The 21,500-nt window shown below is 45.6% G+C and overlaps 1 protein-coding gene across 1 annotated transcript in view; it reads left to right on the forward strand.

Moving 5' to 3' along the window:
- Positions 1 to 2,779: 2,779 nt before the first annotated feature.
- NGEF (neuronal guanine nucleotide exchange factor) overlaps positions 2,780 to 21,500 on the forward strand; it is a 92,184-nt gene continuing 73,463 nt past the window's right edge. The window contains exons 1-2 of the mRNA XM_058437147.1: positions 2,780 to 3,121; positions 7,430 to 7,544. Of these exons, the coding sequence (XP_058293130.1) occupies positions 2,854 to 3,121; positions 7,430 to 7,544 (383 nt within the window). The 5' untranslated portion in view covers positions 2,780 to 2,853. The remainder of the gene's footprint in view (positions 3,122 to 7,429; positions 7,545 to 21,500) is intronic.

Raw genomic sequence — 21,500 nt, forward strand, 5'->3', positions numbered from 1 at the left:
AGGGCCTCTGGCCACCAACAGGGTTTGCTGGGTGAGCTCCTCGGTCCAGCAGTCAGAGGCCTCCACAGACTGGCACCAAAACACAACGAATGCCTACATCATCCCCCCAATCCCACCCCACAGGACCCCTGCCCATCACCATCCACAGGTCCAACTCTTCACTGAAAGCAGCCTCAGTGGAAGGGTTTGGGTGAGGTGGTAGGCACAGGGGCCGGGGAAAGAAGAAAGAAGGTGATGGCAGGGGCAGGCAGGCCTCACTGAACTCTAAAACCTCAACAGCCCCGCCAGCCTCCATCTTGACAGCTCCAGTGACAGGGACGTCAGCCCCCAAAGCAGCCCCTCCAGCTCTGGGGAGCTCGGACACTCATGGTCTCTGCCTTACACTGAGCTCAAGGCCATCCTTGTCCCTGGTTCTCATTCTGCCCCCAGGCTCCCAGACAGAGGTCAGATGGGTGACAGTGGTGACCTCAGCCTTCCCGGGTCTCTGCCCATCCTTGCAGCCACTTTTCTGGTGGATCAGGTTCCCAAGTGGAGCAAGCGCAGGGGTCCCCGTTCATCTGGCCAGGATGGAAGCCTCTCTCTCTCTGTCCTCTTGCTGGCTCAAGAATGCTTTTGCTGTTATTGCAACCTCATCGCCTCAGTGACCCAGGTTAAACCTGCTGTGAATGAAATCCCCCCATCTCGCTGGAACCGTGGGTTCTTTGCCACACATGTGACAAGCGTTGTCCTCCCAGGCACTCCCGGGAAGGGTGCGTATGAATGGTCCATCCTAAGTGTGTCCTCCCAGCCACTGCACAATCCTCTCTGGCCACCTGAAATAGCAGCGTTGCTTTCTAGTTGGAAGGGGCTTCACCGATCCCGTGGTGCACACTCCAACTTCATGGATCAGGAAACCGAGAACAGCACCAGAAGGGTTAGGTATTGCTGGGTCCCCCCGCCGACCGTGGTGGGGAAGACACTCCCCAGGTCCCCATGAGCTCAGATTGTGCCCCTGCACATGGCCCAGCTGCTCTGAGGCAACCTCTGAGTACGTTAATGCTCATTTCTGCCTGGCTGACAATTTATAGGGAAGGTGGTTAATAGAACAGGACCAGCCCTGTAAGCAGGTGGGAAGGAGGCGCCATCCTAGGGCAAACCTTCTGATACAAACCTGTGTCAGAAGTAGCTGGTTCTAGGAACCAGAGTGGCCTTCAGTCCTCAAATCCCCCTACCCAGAAAGTCCTAATTCCATCTCAGGTAAACAAAGGCATTCTCGGCCTGGGGTAGGGGAAACCCAACCTCCTGACTATTCTACCTGACCACCTGCCCTGAGATCAATAGTGTGGGGCTGGCTGGTGGGTGTAGAAGAAGGTGTTTGGGAACTGAGGGACTCCCGAGGAAGAGGTGTGGGGAAGGGGAGGGGTGCTGTGGGAAAGGAGGTGTCTCAAGCCCAGCCCTCCATGCTCCCCATTTCACAAAGGAAGACCCAGACAAACGCTCCTGATGAATCGTAGAACACTGGTTGAGCTGAATGTTTCTGGAAGGGAGCAACAGAGGAGGACTGGAAGGGTTTTTTTGAGATGGAGTCTGGCTCTGTTGCCCAGGCTGGAGTGCAGTGGCAAGATCTCTGCTCACGGCAACCTCCACCTCCCGGGTTCAAGCGATTCTCCTGCTCAGCCTCCCGAGAAGCTGGAACTACAGGCATGTGCCACCAAGCCCAGCTAATTTTTATATTTTTAGCAGAGACAGGATTTCTCCATGTTGGCCAGGCTGATCTTGAACCCCTGGCCTCAAGTGATCCACTCGCCTCGGCCTCCCAGGCTGGTGCTGGCCGAGTCTCTGACCATTTTGAGAGTATGATAGAATCTCTGGACCTATAGGCCAGAAAAATGTATATGCTCATACACAGCCTTGTACCCCGAAAACCTCCATAGAATCCATGGGACCCCAGGTTTCAAGCCCTCGGATGAGTGGAGAAATGAGAAGAACTCCTAGCTCGGCTTCTCTGTCTAACACCCTGTCCCACCAGCTTAGACCCACTAAGCGGGTCCACGTAGTCCCTCGCCCTGAGCACCCCTACCCTAGAAGGAGGTCTGTGTGGCGAGGGAGGTGGGGTTTGTTCCTGTCGTATCCCCCTTTTCCTATGAAAAGTGTCCTAGTTCAGATGATATGCTGTATGGTCACCCCAGAGGGAAGTAACCATTCTGTTTCTCCAGCCCATGGTGGGGTGGCCATGGGATGGGGGGACCTCATTCTTCCACCACGGCCATACATCATTCCATCAGAAAGGCCACTAACGCGCCCACTAGACTTGGCCGCCAGCTGATGGCAAGATTTGTCGTCTTGGGGATCAACCTTGCTCATGTCTAAACTTACCATTGTGAGACCTTGCACCAGCTGACCACCGTTTCTCATCTTCCGAGATTTTCTTTTTCTGTCTAGACATTTACGGTCCCTCTCAATGCTTTCCTGGAATTCTCTCACTATTTCTGCTACTCTTTTTCTCTGGAATTATTTAAGAAGTGTTTATCTGAATGCAGTTTTGCAAGCTACTTTAAACATTTCCCCCTTAAAGTGCATCCTATGAATAATATAAACAAACGGCAATTATAAAATGATACAAGAATGCCTCCAAATTGCAGAGATTAAGCTGTAATTTTCAGTGGCGAAGATGTGGATACCAGGATGTGCAGATGATCCCACGTTTCATCAAATTCGAATGGGAGTGGAGTTCCACAGTCTGAATAGAATGCTTAGCCTGATGACTCTAACTGAAAATTGTTTTCTATCTATTCTAAAGCACTCAAACCTGTGAAGCTTGGGAAAGTCATTGACCTCCAGTCGTTCTGCTGAGAAACAGCTGGCTCTATTTCCATGGAGACCACGGAATCTGAAGATTTGGAAAAGACCTGGAGGAAATCAGCAAGTGATCAACCGAACATTGATAATGAACCAGCCAAGGTGAAACCTGAGTTACTCCCAGAAAAAGAGGAGACTTCTCAAGCTGACCAGGATATCCAAGACAAAGAGCCTCATTGCCACATCCCAATTAAGAGAAATTCCATCTTCAATCGCTCCATAAGACGCAGAAGCAAAGCCAAGGCCAGAGACAGCCCCGAACGGAACGCCAGCTGCCTGGCAGGTCAGTATCAGGGACAGCTGTCACGGCTGTTCCCTTACATCCAACTGGAGTCATCAGTGCTGAAAGGTCCTCATTAAATGAGAAAGGATAAGCGGCATTGAAAAGTACCAAGGACAGTTTCAACAGGGTAGTGCATTTTAAAACCATTATCTAAAGAATCCAAATTCCTCCACTATGATGATGTGTGTACTTCGGAGAAAGGGTTGACCCAAATTAGACAATTAGACTGGCTTCTATTGAAAAGAGATTTCTTGTTCTAGAACTCAGCAAAACACCCCTCGCTGTACATGCATTCTAGGAGGGAGACTTAGAGCCATCCACATTAGGGGTCATCTGGGAACATGAATTGTCTCAGTGATGAGGTTCTGTCTTGTTCTCTCACTGTGACTGCCATAGCCAAAGCTTCTGCTGCTCTGAAAATAAATGAAATTAAAACCTTGGGAATAGATTTGCAGCAAGACTTCTTAATCTTTTAGACCAGTGCCTAGCACATTTTATCTGCTCAAAATATATGTACTGAGCAGAATAAAGTTCAGAAAACTTTACAAATGGGGTGTTGGTGCTACAGACTCTTTTCCTTGTGACGTGCTCCTGTGGTTGACGGGCAGCCTGCTAGGGGTGCAGAATGTGTGGCAGTTTCCCAGCGCTGGAGGCACAGCAGCTGCCACCAGACTGTATATGCTACCCTGAGTGTGCCAGAGTGGCAACCCCTGCTAAATCCAGAGACTTCATCAGTGCATTCAAAAACATTCATTAAACCCTGTATTGGGTAGCTGTTTGCCACACGTTAAACTCCCTCAAAATAGAGAGACTTAAAACAACAATATTTATAATTTCTCATGATCCTGGGGGATGGTTTAGTAGTTCCTGTGTCTGGGCCAGTTTACCTAACCTCTGCAATCAGCTGGTGGCTCTTCTGGGTTTGGAAGGTGGAGGACAGCCACTCATCCCTCTGGTGGTCTGTGAACTGGGACTGCCTGCCTCTGCTCCACGTGGTCTCTCATCCCCCAGCAGGCTGGCCCAGGCTTATGCACATGGAAGTCGAGTTCTGAGAGAGCAAAAGCAGAAGCTGCCTGGCATCTCGAGGCCTAGACTGAGAGATTCAGACCTTGCGTAGTCCCTTGCACCGTGTTCTGTCGGTCAAACCAGCCCACAGGGCCAGCCCAGACCAAAGGGGGTGGGGGAATTGACTTCACCACTCCACAGTGGTGGAATCTGTGGCTGTTGGCCATCCACCACAAACACTAACAAAATCATGTATCAAGCACTGAGTTAAGCAAGACAAATACAATGATTGAAATACTATAGTCATGGAAGCTCAACTTTTCCATGTGTTTGAAATTTCCCATATACTAAAAGTTAAAAGCACACTCTCACACACAAGGAAGCTGGGGTCTCTGCCTTTGAGGAACCCACAGTATTGTAATGATGTCATTTTACTGCAAACCATGTGTGAAAGTTTACAAGAGAGAGAAAGGCAAAGCACTAGACCCTTCTGCTGGGGTTAGGAAAGGGCTTCCCAAAGAAGATGATATTTCAGATGAGTCTCGACAAATGGGTAAGGATGGCCTGGTGCAGTGGCTCACGCCTATAATCCCAGCACTTTGGGAGGCCAAGGCGGATAGATCATCTGAGGTCAGGGGTTCGAGACCAGCCCGGCCAACATGATGAAACTCCGTCTCTACTAAAAATACAAAAATTAGCTGGGCATGGTGGTGCGTGCTTGTAATCCCAGCTACTCAGGAAGCTGAGGCAGGAAAATCGCTTGAACCCGGAGGGCAGAGGTTGCAGTGAACCAAAACCATGCCACTGCACTCCAGCCTGGGCAAAAGAGTGAGACTCCATCTCAAAAAAAAAAAAAAAAAAAAAAATAGGATAAGGACATGGCTGGGGAGAGAGTGGGAGCGAACTTGGTTGATTTCATGCAGGTACCCAGTGGCTGTGCTAGTGTGCTAGGCAGGCATTTCAAGGGTATTCTTACCATACCTATTTTACAGATCAAAAAATAAACAACTGAGGCCCACAGAGATTGAGCCACTTACCCAGAATCACAAAGCTATTGTACAGTACAGATTGAGCTGGAGTTCAGATCCTTCTGGCTCCAAAGCCTGTGTAGATGGAGAAGGGGGTTACAGTAGCGCCATCCAACAGAAATATGCTGCAAGCCACATATATCATTTAAAATTTTCCAGTGGCCACATTTAAAAAGTACAAATAAATGGGTGAAATTAATTTTAACAATGCATTTTATTAACCCAGCAGATGCAAAAGGTACCATTTTATCCTGTAGTTAATAATCAACATAAAAAATATCAGTGAAATAGTTTACACTCCTTTTTTTTGCATGAAGTCTTTGAAATCTGTTGAGTATTTTATATTTGCAGCCCCTTTCAATTCGCAAGCCAAATTTTCATTGGAAATACTTGATCTGGATTTAGATTGCATAAAATGTACAGTCAGAAAAGTGGATTTACATACCCAAATTGATCCAAATACCCTTAAAAGTTTCCCAACAACTGAATCAATATGAGTTTGTACTTTTAAATGTAAATTATATTAAATAAAATGAGAAATTCCCCTCCTCAGTCACATTTGCCAGCCACATTTCAAGTGCACAATAGCCACACGTGGCTAGCAGCCACCCTGTTGGACAGGGCAGGGGTAGGGCATTGTAAGTAGACAGAAAAGCAGCTGCAGCTGCCAAGGTCGGGGGTCAGGGAAGTCTTTTGGGGTTGCAAGAAAAGGGAGGTGTAGGGCTGTGTCTGGGATGAAGCTGGGAAGGGAAACACGGCTGCTGCATAAAGAGCCTCGCATTTGTGACCTCCCCAAGCTGAGCCAAGGATGCTGACACCAGATAGACAGAACAATGCCATCCCCAAAGGTGGCCTTTATGTCTAGCTATAAACGTTTTCATCAGATTTGCAGCGGTTGTTTGTTTGTTTGAGATGGAGTCTCGCTCTGTCGCCCAGGCTGGAGTGCAGTAGTGTAAGCTCAGCTCACTGCAGCCTCCACTTCCTGGGTTCAAGTGATTCTCCTGCCTCAGCCTCCCAAGTAACTGGGACCACAGGTGCCTGCCACCATGCCCGGCTAATTTTTGTATTTTTAGTAGAGACAGGGTTTCACCATGTTGGCCAGGCTGGTTTCGAACTCCTGACCTCAAGTGATCCACCCACCTCGGCCTCCCAAAGTGCTGGGATTACAGGCATGAGCCACCGCGCCAAGACTTGCAGTTTTATTTTTACAGTGACTCCTTCATGTCACCTCCTTGGAGCGAATTCTTTTGACTGCTCGGTACTTCCTGATCCAAGAGTCCAAGGAGAAAATGTCCTGCTTGACCTACACGGTGAGAAAAGCACGGGGTGGGGGCTGGGGAAGAGAAGGAGCAGACAAAATGGGCTACTGGGTCACTCCACAGCCACCAAAGAAGCTCATGATCTGGAGTCACGATGTGTGATTTGGGTCTGGAAGGTGTGGGACATTCTCCGTTTCATCTGCAAAATGAGTACCCCTTCAAAATCACAGCAGATCATTGCCTAAAAATCCCACCCCTGGGTGAGCTGACTTTCTGGGGGAGGCTAACCTGACTTATTATTTAACATTGATTAGGACTTGGGAATTGTTAGATGCTAAAAAATTGGCAAGTTGCCAGTGATTTTTGACCAGTAGAAATAACACCAATGGTTATGGCTTTATTGCCCTCTAAGCATTAGCCAGGTTTGTATTCTTATTTCCAGTACCTTTTTTTCCACTGACTACGTATGTGTGTTTATGTATATGTAAATGTATATGAAGTTGCTTAAATCATCATTATAATTTTCTTTTTTTTTTCACCCAGGCTGGAGTGCAGTGGCACGATCTCAGCTCACTGTAACTTCCGCCTGCCGGGTTCAAGCAATACTCCTGCCTCAGCCTCCCAGGTAGCTTGGATCACAGGCATCCGCTACCACGCCCGGCTAATTTTTGTATTTTTAGTAGAGACGGGGTTTTACCATGTTGGCCAAGCTGGCCTCGAAATCCTGACCTCAGGTGATCCGCCCGCCTTGGCCTCCCAAAGTGCTGGGATTACAGGTGTGAGCCACCGCGCCCAGCCCATAATTATAATTTTCATAGGGATGGCATCCCAGGCCATCTGGCACAGCACGAGGTGTGACAAACTCCCGTTCAGGGAGTGAGGGGAGGGACACCCCTTACCACTCTGCTTCCTCCACCTTCCAGCGTGACTGCTGCTACTGTCCTAGGCTTACAGAGAATTGCCTGAAAAGGGTCGATCTGTATCTTCTAACTTGCTCCATTTCTGAAATGTCACAGATTCACAGGACAATGGAAAATCTGTAAATGAGCCCCTGACCTTGAATATCCCCTGGAGCAGAATGCCTCCTTGCAGAACAGCAATGCAGACAGGCCCAGGAGCTCAGAAAATGAGGTAAGAGATGGCGGATCATGAGGAGTGCTGGTCTGGGAAGGTTGCACCAGAGGTCATTGCTGCAAAGACTTGACAGGGTTACAAGGGTATCTTGTTAAAAAAAAAATAATAACTTTTGGTTGCCCATGCTAAAAAAATAAATAAATAAAAACTCCATAATTTAAAAAAAACTATTGTTTTGTACAGTAATTTAAAAATATATATATTTGTGGGCTGTGATGGGGTCTTGCTATGTTACCCAGGCTGGTCTCAAACTCCTGGGCTCTAACAATTCTCCAGACTCAGCCTCCCAAACAGCTGGGATTACACGCACAAGTAACAAAAAAACTATTGTTACTCCTCTGTCACAAAACTAGGAAATTTTAAATACTACATATATCAAGAAATAGAATAGAAAAATCACAGCCCGGCGTGGTGGCTCACGCCTGTAATCTCAGCACTTTGGGAGGCCGAGGCAGGCAGATCACTTGAGGCCAGGAGTTTGAGACCAGCCTGGCCAACATGACGAAACCCTGTCTCTACTAAAAATACAAAAAAAATTAGCCAGGTGTGGTGGCACTCACCTGTAATCCCAGCTACTCGGGAGGCTGAGGCAAGAGAATTGCTTGAACCTGGGATGTGGAGGTTGCAGTGAGGTGAGATAGAGCCACTGCACTCCAGTCCTGGTGATGGAGTGAGACTCTGTCTCAAAAAAAGAATGAAGCGGGGGAGGGAGGGAGGGAGGAAGGAAGGAAGGAAGGAAGGAAAAGGAAAGGAAGAGATAGTTCATTGTATCTTGGCCAGGCTGGAAGGAAGGAAGGGAGAGAGAGTTCGCTGTATCTTGGCCAGGTACAGTAGCTCGTGCCTGTAATCCCAGCTCTTTGGGAGGCTGAGGCCAGAAGATCATTTGAGCCCAGGAGTTTCAGGCCAGCCCGGGTAACATAGCAAGACCCCATTTAAAAAAAAAAGAACTGTACTGCCACCACCCAGAGAGGTTTTACTATGTTGTAAATGTGCTCCAGGTATTTTTTTCTATATGTTTATGCATCCTTCCTTTTTGTAAAATGAGATCTTACTGTAAAATATTCTCTAGTATGACTGGATTGTGACTTATTAATTATCTTCCTATTGTTGGGTTTTGGGTATTGTATCAGTCAGTATCGAATTCAGCTGCTTATTTTAAAACATAGCACAGCTTAACAAGGCAGAAATCTATTTGGCTCTTGTGTGAAAGAAGTCTAGAGGGTTGTGACCGTGGCTGCTTCATGCCTGCATGGACTCAGGCTCCTTCTAGCTTTCTACTCTGTCATCTGTCAAGGTGACTGCCAGAGCTCCAGCCATCACAGCCACAGTTCAGGTGGAGGGAAAGAGAAAAGCCAGCACAGGGCCCCGCTCTGAGGGCCCAAACAGCAGCTGGGGGGTGGGGAGAAGATGAAGCAAGAGGTAGGGGCTTTGGCTGTGGCAGGGTCTGCACCTGGAGAGGGAGAAGCAGACAGTCGGGAAATCGCTTTGGGCTGCTCTCTTTAATATCCAGCGAAAGAGATCATTTGCTTATAACTTCCACGTAGCCAGCAAAGCTTTGCACGTCTGCCTGAGGTTTCACACAAGGCCCATGCAGGTGGTGCCAACCTACAGAGCAGGGTGAAGTGGGGAATCTGGAGGAAGAAGTGAGCCCCTTCCTGTTTGTACCACACCAAGTCCAGCTTGCCCATGAACCTGAGCCCCCTTCTGTCTTGGTGGCTTAGTGAGCACAGTGGTTTTGGTGAGCACATTGATGTTGACTGCCTCCAAAGCAGGAAATGCCAGCTTCACTGTGCCACATGTCGCTATTACATTCTCTGAGCTGGATCTCCATAGAGAGATAAGTCATGATACACGTGCTGTGGAGACATTTTCTAGACCAAAGCCTCCGATGGGCTGTCAGGTTTGGAGGGCTTTGAGTTATTGCTTTTAAAGGTACAGTCCAAAATATGCATTTCTCCTGGGCATGCTATAGTGACCATGGGTGAGCCCTTCCATCTAATGGAAGCTTGTCTGATGTGAGACTCCCAGGGTCCTCACCCATTCTCTGTCATTTGCTCCTGGCTTCACTTGCTCCATAGCATTCTGAGGCAGCTCTGTCATCCACATAACTGAATCCCTGCTCTTGCCCACAATTCTGTGTCACTGTCTTCTCATACTGGGTCCCTGATGCAAAATGTCGTGGCTGATTTTGAGCATCTCTGGTTCAGTTTCCATAGTCACCTTCCCAATGTCTTTATCCATTCCTATTGAAGTTCCATTTTGCTCTCATACAGCGAAATCATTCTCTGTCTCCTTGCTTGATTTGTGCATAGAAAGGCAGGTTTCATGATCTAAATTTAGCAGAGGAAAAATACCAACAGCAACAGCAGCAACAAAACCCCTACATGGCACAAAGACTGGTAACAAAGAGAGACTACAGCATTTGTCTCAGAAAAGCCCCAAATATTTTATCTCCCTCGTTTGTTTTTGGACTTGTCGCTGTCATTAGTGTATTCATAAAGGTGATTTAAATAATGCTTTATTGAAGGTCATCTTACATTACAGTAAATTGTTCAGATCTTGGGTCTATAGCTTGATGAATTTTTACACAGGTACTACACCTCCTTGACCATCAACTGGACCAAGATATAGAACATTTCCATTGCCCCAAGAGGGCCCCTCAGGGTCCTTTTTCAAGTCAATATCCAACTCTCAGATGTAACCATCTTCTAACATCTATCACCATCAGACTGGTTTTGTTGGTTCACACAACAAATGAGATCACACGGTGTGTACTCTACAGTGTCTGACTTCTGTTGCTCAACATAATATTTTTGAAATTCATCAGTATATGTGTACCAGATTGTTCTTTTTGTTCTTTTTTTTTTTTTTTTGAGACAGAGTCTCACTCTGTCGCCCAGGCTGGAGTACAGTGGCACAATCTCAGTTCACTGCAACCTCCACTTCCCAGGTTCAAGTGATTCTCCTGCCTCCCAAATAGGTGGGAATACAGGCACCTGTCACTACACCCAGCTAATTTTTGTATTTTTAGTAGAGACAGGTGTTTCACCACATTGGCCAGGCTGGTGTCGAACTCCTGACCTCAAGTGATCCGCCGGCCTCAGCCTCCCAAAATGTTGGGATTACAGGCGTGAGCCACCGCACCCAGCCCAGATTATTCCTTTTTATTGCTGAGAGGTATTGCCACAATTTGCTTGTCTACCCTTCTGTTGATCGATATTTGAATTGTTTCCAGTTTTCAGCCATTATGAATAAAGTTGCTATGAACATCCTTAGACAATACTTTTTGTGGATGTACGTACTCATTTCTCTGGGGTGTATACCCAGGAGTGGACTTGCTAGGTCTTAGGATAGGTGTACATTTAAATTTATTAAAAACAGGCAAATGATTTCTCAAAATGATTGTACTGTTTTACACTCCCACCAGCAAGGCATCAAGGTTCCAGTTGCTCCAGATCCTTGCCAACTCTTGGAATTGTCGGTCTTTGTAATTGTATCTGTCTTACTATATTGTGGTTTCTCACTATGGTTTTAATTTGCAGTTTCCTGATAACTAAGGGTGTTGAACACCTTTTCATATGTTTATTGGCCATTCATGGTGCCTGTTTAAGATGCCTGCCGGGCATGGTGGCTCATGCTTGTAATCCCAGCACTTTGGGAGGCCGAGGCGGGCGGATCACAAGGTCAGGAGATCGAGACCACGGTGAAACCCCGTCTCTACTAAAAACACAGAAAAATTAGCCGGGCGTGGTGGCGGGCACCTGTAGTCCCAGCTACTTGGAGAGGCTGAGGCAGGAGAATGGCGTGAACCCAGGAGGCGGAGCTTGCAGTGAGCCGAGATCGTGCCACTGCACTCCAGCCTGGGTGACAGAGTGAGACTCTGTCTCCCAAAAAAAAAAAAAAAAAAAAGATGCCTAACCATTTTTTATTTTTTATTGTATTTTTAATTTGTAGGAGTTCTCTATATATCTTGAACACAAGTCTTTGCTCAGATGTGTACTGTAAATATTTTCTACTAGCCTGTGACTTACTTGTCTTTTAAGTTTCTTGTCTTTTTTTTTTATTTGAGATGGAGTCTCGCTCTGTCGCCCAGGCTGGAGTGCAGTGGCGTGATCTTGGCTCACTGCAACCTCACCTCCCAGGTTCAAGCAATTCTCCTGCCTCAGCCTCCCAAGTCGCTGGAATTACAGACTCCTGCCACCACACCCAGCTAATTTTTATATTTTTAGTACAGACAGGGTTTCACCATATTGGCCAGGCTGGTCTTGAACTCCTGACCTCAGGTGATCTTCCTGCCTCAGCCTCCCAAAGGTCTAGGATTACAGACATGAGCCACTGTGCCCAGCCAAGTTTCTTGTCTTTTAATGAGCAGAAATTTTGAATTTTGATGAAGACTAAGTTACCAATTTTTTTATTGTTTGTCCTTTTATATCCTAAGAAATATTTGACCACTTCGAAGTCATGAAGATACTCTGTTACGTCTTCTTATAGCAGTTTTAGACTCTTCATTTTCATATTTGGGTCTATGGTCCATATAGATCTCTAGTTGCTCTTGTACTGTTTATTGAGAAAGCTTTCTGTTCCATCAATGAACTGCATTGGTACTTTTTTCAAAAGTCCAATGACTGTAGACATGTGGGTCTATTTCTGAACTTTTATTCTGTTTCATTGATCTAGTTTTCTATCTTTATGCCACTACCATAGTGTCTTAAATACTGTTGCTTTATGCTTAATCTTAAAATCTGGTAGCGTAAACCCTCCTACTTTGTTCTTATTAAATATAGTCTTGACTATTTTAAATCTTTTGCATTTCTGTACAAATTTTGGCATCAGTTTGTCAATTTCTACCAAAAAAAATCAGCTAGAATTTCAGTTGAAATTGCATTGTCTCTACAGATAAATTTCAGGTTTAATGCATATGTTAGCTAGCTTGACTTAGTCATTCCACAAGGTATGTATATTTCAAAACAACATATTGTATACAATATATACAATTTTTGTCAATTTTTTTTTAAAAATGAAGGGATCATTGACACCTGAATATTGGCAACTTAAATTGCTCGAACTATGAACATGTCCTAATCTTTCGCTTATGTAGATATTCTTTAAATTAATCCAGCAATGATTTGTAGTTTTTAACGTAAAGGTTTTACACATATTTTAAATAAATTTGTTTGTAGGTATTTCATGTTTTTTATCCTATTTTAAATGCCAGTGTTTTCTAATTTCATTTTTCAATCATTTTTTGGTAGTATGTAAAAATAAAATTAATTTTCGCATGTTCACCTAGTATCCTGTGATCTTAATAAATTCACTTATTTGTTCTTTTTGAGATTGAGTCTCATTCTATTACCCAGGCTGGAGTGCAGTGGCACTATCTCAGCCCCCTGCAACCTCCACCTCGCAGGCTCAAGTGATTCTCCTGCCTCAGCTTCCCAGGTAGTGGGATTACAGGTGCCCACCACCACACCTGGCTAATTTTGTTGTTGTTGTTGTTGTTGTATTTTTAGTAGAGACAGGGTTTCACCATGTTGACCACGCTGGTCTTGAACTCCTGATCTCAAGTGGTCCTCCCACCTCAGCCTCTCAAAGTGCTGGGATTACAGGCATGAGCCGCTGCACCCAGCCGCATTTCTTTCTTTTCAATCGTCATGCCTTCTATTTGTTTCTCTTGCCTTATTGCATTGGCAAGGACTTCAATCATAGTGCTGAATAGAAGTGGTGAGAGTAGACACCCTTGTCTTATTTCTTGGCCAAGGCTGCTTTGATGACAAAGATCAGAAGCCTACTCAAATTTGCTCAAGTAAAAGAGGGATATTGTAAGGATGCTGGATCCCAGAGACTCCAGGTAGAAGAGATGAAGCCCATCTTTCCATCTTTATAAGAATGAAGGAGCCATCAAAAACCAGAGCCGCTTTATCCTTTTCTTGGGGGCCATGAGGCCCCCTCCTCTCTGTTTCTCTCTGTGGACTGCTCTGTTGTCCTGCTTCTCTGCTTTTCAGCTTGCATTTGACATGAATGGCCGTCATTGCCACAGTGACCATTAATCTCAGCTGGCCACGCAGCCACTGGGGACTCTTTTTTGTGTCTCTTAGAGAAAAGGAATTTCTAAAGAAATACTCTGGTTGACCATCCTTTGGTCAGGTGTTTATCTCTGGGTCAAACAGCTAAAAGAGCAGGCGGCAGGATTAATGGGGCCATTCCCGCCTCATCGGTGGGAGCTGTGCTTGGGAGAATTTTTAAATATGTGAAGGTGAGCCAGGCAACCCCAAACATATATAGTGTAGTTAGAGTCTGGGTCTCACACACAAGAGAATGCCGAAAGGGACTTGGGCGAGGTAAGAGCAGAGGATGGAAATAAGAATGGTGGGGGCTAGAGGCAGTAGATTAAAGATTTAGAGTCTTCAGAAGCCCAGAATGGACCCAAGAACAAGTTCTTCAGTTTTCAAGATGTGGGGTGGTGCTGATGTGGGACATGGGATGTTCTTCTTGGTAGTCAGTGCCCGTCCTCAGAGAGTTCATCCAAGGCTGCTTTGCAAGTCCTCTTCTGTATACCAACCAGCAGTGAGTCATGGGTCAGCTGGGCAGCACGGCAGGAGGGAAGCACAATCACTGCAGAAAGATGCTCTGTAAAGAGGGCACAGGAAGCCAACTTACATTTGTCAAGCATCTTTACACTCACGGTCTCATTAAATTCTCTGGCCATTATCCCCATGTGTCGTTTTTTGAGATGGAGTTTTGCTCTTGTTGTCCAGGCTGGAGTGCAGTGGCACGATCTTGGCTCACTGCAACCTCTGCCTTCCAGGTTCAAGTGATTCTCCTGTCTCAGCCTCCCAAGTAGCTGGGATTACAGGCATGCGCCACCACGTCCGGCTAATTTTGTAGTCTTAGTAGAGACGGGGTTTCACTATGTTGGCCAGGCTGGTCTCGAACTCCTGACCTCAAGTGATCCACCCGCCTCAGCCTCCCGAAGTGCTGGGATTACAGGCGTGAGCCACCACTCCAGGCCTAGACTCAACACAATTTGGTGCCTAGCCTTAAGGCTGCACAGCTACCTAGTGAGACAGCCAGACGGTGAACCCAGGGGCTCTGACTCCACACCCATGACCTCCCCTTTCCAGGCTGCCTGTGAAGTATGGCCAGGGTAATCACGGCATTGAGAAGGAGGGTGTTCCTATTAATCTGCCCACAGGAGGCGAAGTCCAAACCCCCAGTACATCACTGACTCTGTCCCTTGGGGTCCTCTCAAGTTCAGGTGTTGTATTGGGACTTTATTCCTAGAGGCACAAGGTCATGAATCAGGGTTCTAGTCCCAGAAATCATTTCATATCACAAAAGTGCCACATTGCTAAATATATGTATAAGAAAAAAACTTTAATATGTGCTTTTATACATTGATATTTAGTATACAAAACTAAGCTACATCTAAAATATGTGGGGTATTTTTTTCTGGATAAAGTAAGCAAGCATCAGCCTTGCTAAAGCATTAGCCCACTGGCCTTCCTCTGTTCCTGGCAGTGGCCAGAAGGAATCGCAAGAGCGCATCGCTCCAAGAATGTTCAGCCTGCATTAAACACGGGAGTCACCTCCAAGGCCAACACTCAGCAGGGACAGCCTGAGACAGCCACACTAAGTGTTAACAGCTCTGCTCTAGCTGGTTAGTGCCATACCTGGTTGTTAAACATTGTAACTATCATCCATGGATCTACCTAAAAAGTGGCTATTGTTGCCCGGCACGGTGGCTCACACCTGTAATCCCAGCACTTTGGGAGGCCAAGGCGGGCAGATCACCTGAGGTCGGGAGTTCAAGACCAGCCTGACCAACATGGAGAAACCCCTTCTCTACTAAAAATACAAAATTAGCCAGGCATGGTGGCGCATGCCTGTAATCCCAGCTACTCAGGAGACTGAGGCAGGAGAATCACTTGAACCCAGGGGACGGAGGTTGTGGTGAGCTGAGATTGCACCATTGCACTCCAGCGAGGGCAACAAGAGCGAAGCTCTGCCTTAAAAAAAAAAAAATGGCCATTGCTGTGGAATCGCCCATTGCCACCAATGGCTCATGCACAGCATGGTGAGTCTTCAAGTGCTGATGCTGAGCGATGTCCAGTTTCCATACTGTTCCTTGTATGTATTTCTATGAAAATGTACAATTTGCATGTTCAGTAAGCCTGGGGCAGCTTGTCAGGTGTTTATCAAAGCTAGCTTGGGTTGTTCTGTGAGAGTGTCTAAACAGAGGGACAAACACTCAGTAAAACAGGAGCTGAGGAAACACGGCCTGACTCTGATCAAGCCTGCAGATCTAACCAGGAATTTATAGGAAACACAGGGGAGAGAGGAACAGGTTAAACAACACCATGCAGGCACAGTCATAAAATCCAAACAGGATAAATGCCTCAATTTCTCAAGGAGAAAACTGCAAAGAGAAAAACAAGAAAGAGAGGAAGCAATTAAAAGAGACTAAAGAAATATCAATGGATTGCATTATACAGACCCTATCTGAATCTCTTTTAAAACACACTGTGGGGAGGGGGTGTTTCAGCCAATATCTGATCATGTTAAGAAATTATTGATTATCTCTTTAGGCATGCTAATGGTATTGTAGTTATTTTTAACCTATATTTAACTCTCAATTAACTCTTTTTTAGAAATACAGTCTGAAATATTTCAGATGAAGTGATATGATGTCTGGGATTTGCTTCATAATAATCCAGGCCTGGGGAGGAGTGGGTGGGAGTGGAGATGAAAGACTGACCGTGCGATGAGAACTCTTGAAGCTGGGTGATGAGTATTGGGGGAATTAATTATACTTTTCTGTCTATTTCAGTATATGTTTGAAATTTTCCATAATGAAAACTTTAATTTTTAATATGTTTATTTTTTTAAAGCTTGTTTTTTAAAATACAGAAAGACAGAAGGTTGAGTATAGAGACCCTTCAGTCTTGCCCACCCAGTTCTGGTCCCTTTTTCTGGGAGGTTGGCAGAATCATCAGCTCTTACCACTGACCATGGTGGCCCAGGTGGCATTGACTGTAAGCTCCTCAAACATAGGACCATGCCAAGTTTTGTTGCTTCCTGAGCAATTGGCACAGTGCAACACACCAAAGGACCTCAATACTTGCAAAGGATTGATGAATGAATAAACGCATGCATGCCAACTCCCAGGCAGAGGCTGAGATCTAGGAGCTCAACCACTGACCTCTTGAAGACACACCTGTGCAGACTGGTCCAAAAGTATCCTGGGACTGTGCAGACCAAGGATCTTGCAAAGAGGTCACAATGTCACCAGGATACATGAACACTCCATGCAACTCTGGCAGAAGTACAGTATCTCTAACTCGGAGGGGTTTGCCTGCCCGGCTGCCTTTTGGTGATAACCCATTTTTCCAACTCCCCTAGTAATATAGGAGACCAAGTGCCCTCAGCAATAAAAATACAAATGGAGAATCATAAATTAATTTCCTCTCTGGCATCCCTCCCTTGGGTGCTAGCTGAGGTCCCAGCACTGGCCTCCTAGTTCTGCAGAGCAGAAACAAAAGACATTAGAGCATCGGAAGGATCTCAGGCTACTTGGACACGGTGACTGAAGAGAGGTTTGGATTTTCTATCTGTGAAACCGTTTCTATTTTTACACTATCTCAGAACAAATATAACTGTGACTTATGTTTCACAGTTTATGCAGCTAATTTCATATACTTTTGACAGCTCTATCTTATTTTCAGCAGTTCTAAATGTTTTTCCCCTTCGAGAAGTCGAAGGGGCATATCCCACACCTCTCCATGGAGAGGTGACTGGGCTGCAGGGCAGGTGGTTCTAGGTGTGACACTGGAAGAGGACACAGTCCCAGCTCTCCCTCCCCTCCTGGGCAGAGGCCCACACCCAGAGGTGACCAGACAGGTGCAGAAACTTGCACGTGACTCAGATCTTATGGAATCATATGGACAGTCTCTGGGACTTATGACCACTTTCACATTTAACGTTAATATTAATAATAATTGAGCCGGGCATGGTCGCTCATACTTGTAATCCCAGCACTTTGGGAGACCGAGGCAGGCAGATCACCTGAGGTCAGGAGTTCGAGACCACCCTGGGTAACATGGCAAAACTCTGTCTACTAAAAATACAAAAATTAGCCTGGCATGGTGGCGGGTGCCTGTAGTCCCAGCTACTCAGGAGGCTGAGGCAGGAGAATCATTTGAACCTGGGAGGCAGAGATTGCAGTGAGTCCAGATTGTGCCACTGCACCCCAGCTTGGGAGACAGAGTGAGATTCCGTCTCAAAATAATAATTATTAGTAGTAATAATAATAATAACAGCAACAATAGGTTCTGGGGGCCTGAGCTTGAAGTGTGGATTTTCTCTACCTGTAATTACATCTTTAGTTTTTAAACTCTTAACATCTTCTCCCTCGTTAAATTGCCCATTTAGATTTATTTTGCCTTATTTTAGTTATTCTAGCTTATCGTAGTGATTCTTTTAATTTTCAATCTTCTTTACTTTGCCCTTTTACCTGCCTTCTTATTTTCTATTTTAATCACCTTTTAAGTGTTCTCCCTTTGTGTTTTAGCTTTATCATAATTACCACTATTAAAATTCAGCACTTCTGGCTTTAATTCTTAATGCCAAATCTTTTTCCCCCCTTAATTCTGTTTTTATCTTCCTATTTAAATACCTAAGCTTCTGGGGCAGGGTTGGTCTTGGATTTATTGTTTTATTTCCTATTTCTTTTTAACCATCATCCTTCATATGCTCTTTTATTTTGTTTACTTGACTGTTCATAACTGTAACTTTTCAGTAACCTAATTTTTTTTTTTTTTTTTTAGATGGAGTCTCACTCTGTCACCCAGACTTGAGTGCAGTGGCACAATCTCAGCTCACTGCAACCTCCACCTCCTGGGTTTGAGCGACTGAGCGATTCTCCTGCCTCAGCCTCCCAAGTAGCTGGGATTACAGGCGCCTGCCATCATGCCCAGCTACTTTTCGTATTTTTAGTAGAGACAGAGTTTCGCCATGTTGGCCAGGCTGGTCTCGAACTCCTGACCTCAGGTTATCCGCCCACCTCGGCCTCCCAAAGTGCTGGGATTACAGGTGTGAGCCACTGTGCCCAGCCTAATTCTGGCTCTTAAACTCCTATTTTATTGGTTCTATCAATACTTTATGGATAATATTAGTTACTGTTTCTTCTGTTAGTCACAATCTTATATTGCAGCCAAATCTTTTTCTAATTCTTTTGAATTCTTAATTTAAGATGTTTACCTTATGGGCTGGCTCTGGGGAGGTGGTAGAAGCTGGGACTGATGGACCCATAAGCTTGTTTCTCTTAAATTCTCTCAAAACCCCACCTGTTCTGACCTTAGCAGGGCCCAGCCAGGTCCCCTCAGGGACAACCACTCAGAGTGGCTGAGCCCTGGATCCTCCTTATAGCAGCATGTGGCCTTGGGTGAATAAGTCTTTGCTCTCCCCAAGCCTCAGTTACCTCATATTTACAAGGAAAGGAGCGGCGTCTGAAACCAGAAAACACAGTAGACAGGGCCCAGCACATACAAGCACACGCTAAACTGCAGTCATGTTTGGGGGAGATAGAGGAAGGATATGTACAATGCAGTTTCATTTCTGCAAAATTCAAAAACATGCCAAACTGACAAGGTAGCCAGCCCGAGATGCAAACCCTTAAGCTAATATCAGAAAACACCAGAGAAGTCCCAAATGAGAAACATTCTACAAGATATATGGGTCTGAAATCCACGAGTGTCAGAGTCACAAAACCAAGCAAAAGTCCTGCTTGGTGGCTCACGCCTATAATCCCAGCACTTCGGGAGGCCAAGGCGAGTGGATCACTTGAGGTCAGGAGTTCAGGACCAGCCTGGCCAACATGGTGAAACCCCGTCTCTACTACAAATACAAAAATTAGCCAGACGTGGTGGCACGTGCCTGTAATCCCAGCTACTCGGGAGGCTGAGGCACAAGAATTCCTTGAACTCAGGAGGTGGAGGCTGCAGTGAGATCGCACCACTGCACTCCAGCCTGGGCAACACAGTGAGATTCTGTCTCAAAAACAAACCAACCAGCCAACAAACAAAAACAAGCAAAGACTGAAAAACTGCTCCCAATTAAAGGGCAGCAAAGAGCTGATCAGCTGGCTGCCATGACGATCCTGGACTGGGTCTTTTTACTCTAAAAGACATCATAGCAGACAATGGCAAAAAGCTGAATGGAGTCTGAGGGTCATTGGTGATAATATTTCAAAGCTGACTTCCTGGTTTCGATGGTTCTATTTGGGTTATATAGGAGCTAGTCTTGGTTCTAGAAAATACACACTTAAGTATTTGGGGATGATGGGATGTCAGGTCGGCAGCTGACCCTCCAACGGCTCAGGAAAAGTTTCTAAAAAGTTCTTTGTACTGTACTTGCGATTTTTGATATTCTTTTAAAATGTAAAAAACAATTAATATCTTGAAGGAAAAAAAGACTGCAAGCTCTGGAGGGAGACTCCCAGGCTTGACCTCAGGCCGATTATTTCGGCTTTCTCTGCCTCAATGCCCTCATCTTAAGTTGGGGAGAGTTAGAATATGAATAGGTGTATTACGAAGAAAACGCCAGCTGGTATCGTAAAGTGCTGAGAATGGCGATCGGCCCCCAACGTGCATGACCTCTTACTATGTCTCGATGGTTAGAAAGTGTCCTCACCACAGGCCCTTTGCACCTGCTGTTCCCCCACCCACACTGGTGCCTGGATAGTTTCTATCCATCCTTCAGTTCTCACTTAGTTTCTTCTGCAAAGGCTTCCTCGACCTGCCAGCCCTCCTTCATGCTTCCTGTCTCAGATAGCATTAGGAACTCCTCTCTTAAGCTCCCACAGCATCCTACAATATCTCGTCACCTAGATTAACATATCATTTTCTGGCAACTTACCCATCTTTTCTATTAGACAATAACTCCAGGGCTGGACTGGTGTCTTATTCACCGTCATATCCTCAGGCCTAAGACAGTTAATGAATGAATGAAAGCCTGGATACCCACCTCCCCTGTCAGATAGAATAGAATAAAGCACCCTCCTTTAAGTCGAAGATGTGATTCCAGGGCTCTGCTCGAGACGGCTCCATTCACAGTGTCATGTATGTAAAAGATACCCCCGTAGTTGGACAGTGCACACCCTGAGCAGCCTGACACTGCAGCCCTGACTCTAAACGCAGTTCCCTCAGTAGACAATCAATTCTGTCATCCTCATATCAATAGCAAGAAAGGATTTTTTTTATAGTTAGTGGCTCGAAAACAGAAATTGTTATTTTTGGCAAATGCTTCACCCCTGCAAACTTGAGGTATCATTCATTTATGAGTTCATTCATTTAACAAATATGTATCAATCACCTCCACTGTCCTGAGTGCAGTTTCTATCAGAAAATGTCTTACCTGGTGGCTCAAGGAGACATTTAGCCATTGCTTCCCCTGGCAGCTTCCCAGGAAGCTCCAGTGCGCCAAAGCCGGTGTTCCAGGAGCCTATTCCTGGACCTTAGTTGTGAGGCCCCTCTGTGTTCCTCCTGGAAAACGCTCCCGGGCCCCAGTCACCTCAGTTATGCTCCGTAGAAGAAACTGCATACATCCTGGAACACCAGAACTGCTTTTCTGGGAGAAGACCCCGGCCCTGGGCAGATCTCCCCCTAGGCAGGCAGCCAGGATACAGAGGATTTTGATCCCATTTCCTAATTTTCATAAAGGAATGTATATCAGTGTCATCAACAATGTATCTTACACTTTTTCTTTTTTTTAAAAAAAAATGTAAGTCAACTACCTTCTGGCTTTATTTTTTTATTTTTTGAGCATGTTGGTTGTGTAGGAGTAGCTGTCTCATTTATTAAAACTGAACAATATCAAAGGCAGATACACTGATCACTTTCTTTCTTTCTTTCTTTCTTTCTTTCTTTCTTTCTTTCTTTCTTTCTTTCTTTCTTTCTT

The sequence above is a fragment of the Hylobates moloch genome, unplaced genomic scaffold (assembly GCF_009828535.3).
Source record: "Hylobates moloch isolate HMO894 unplaced genomic scaffold, HMol_V3 SCAFFOLD_1, whole genome shotgun sequence".
Lineage (NCBI taxonomy): Eukaryota > Metazoa > Chordata > Mammalia > Primates > Hylobatidae > Hylobates > Hylobates moloch.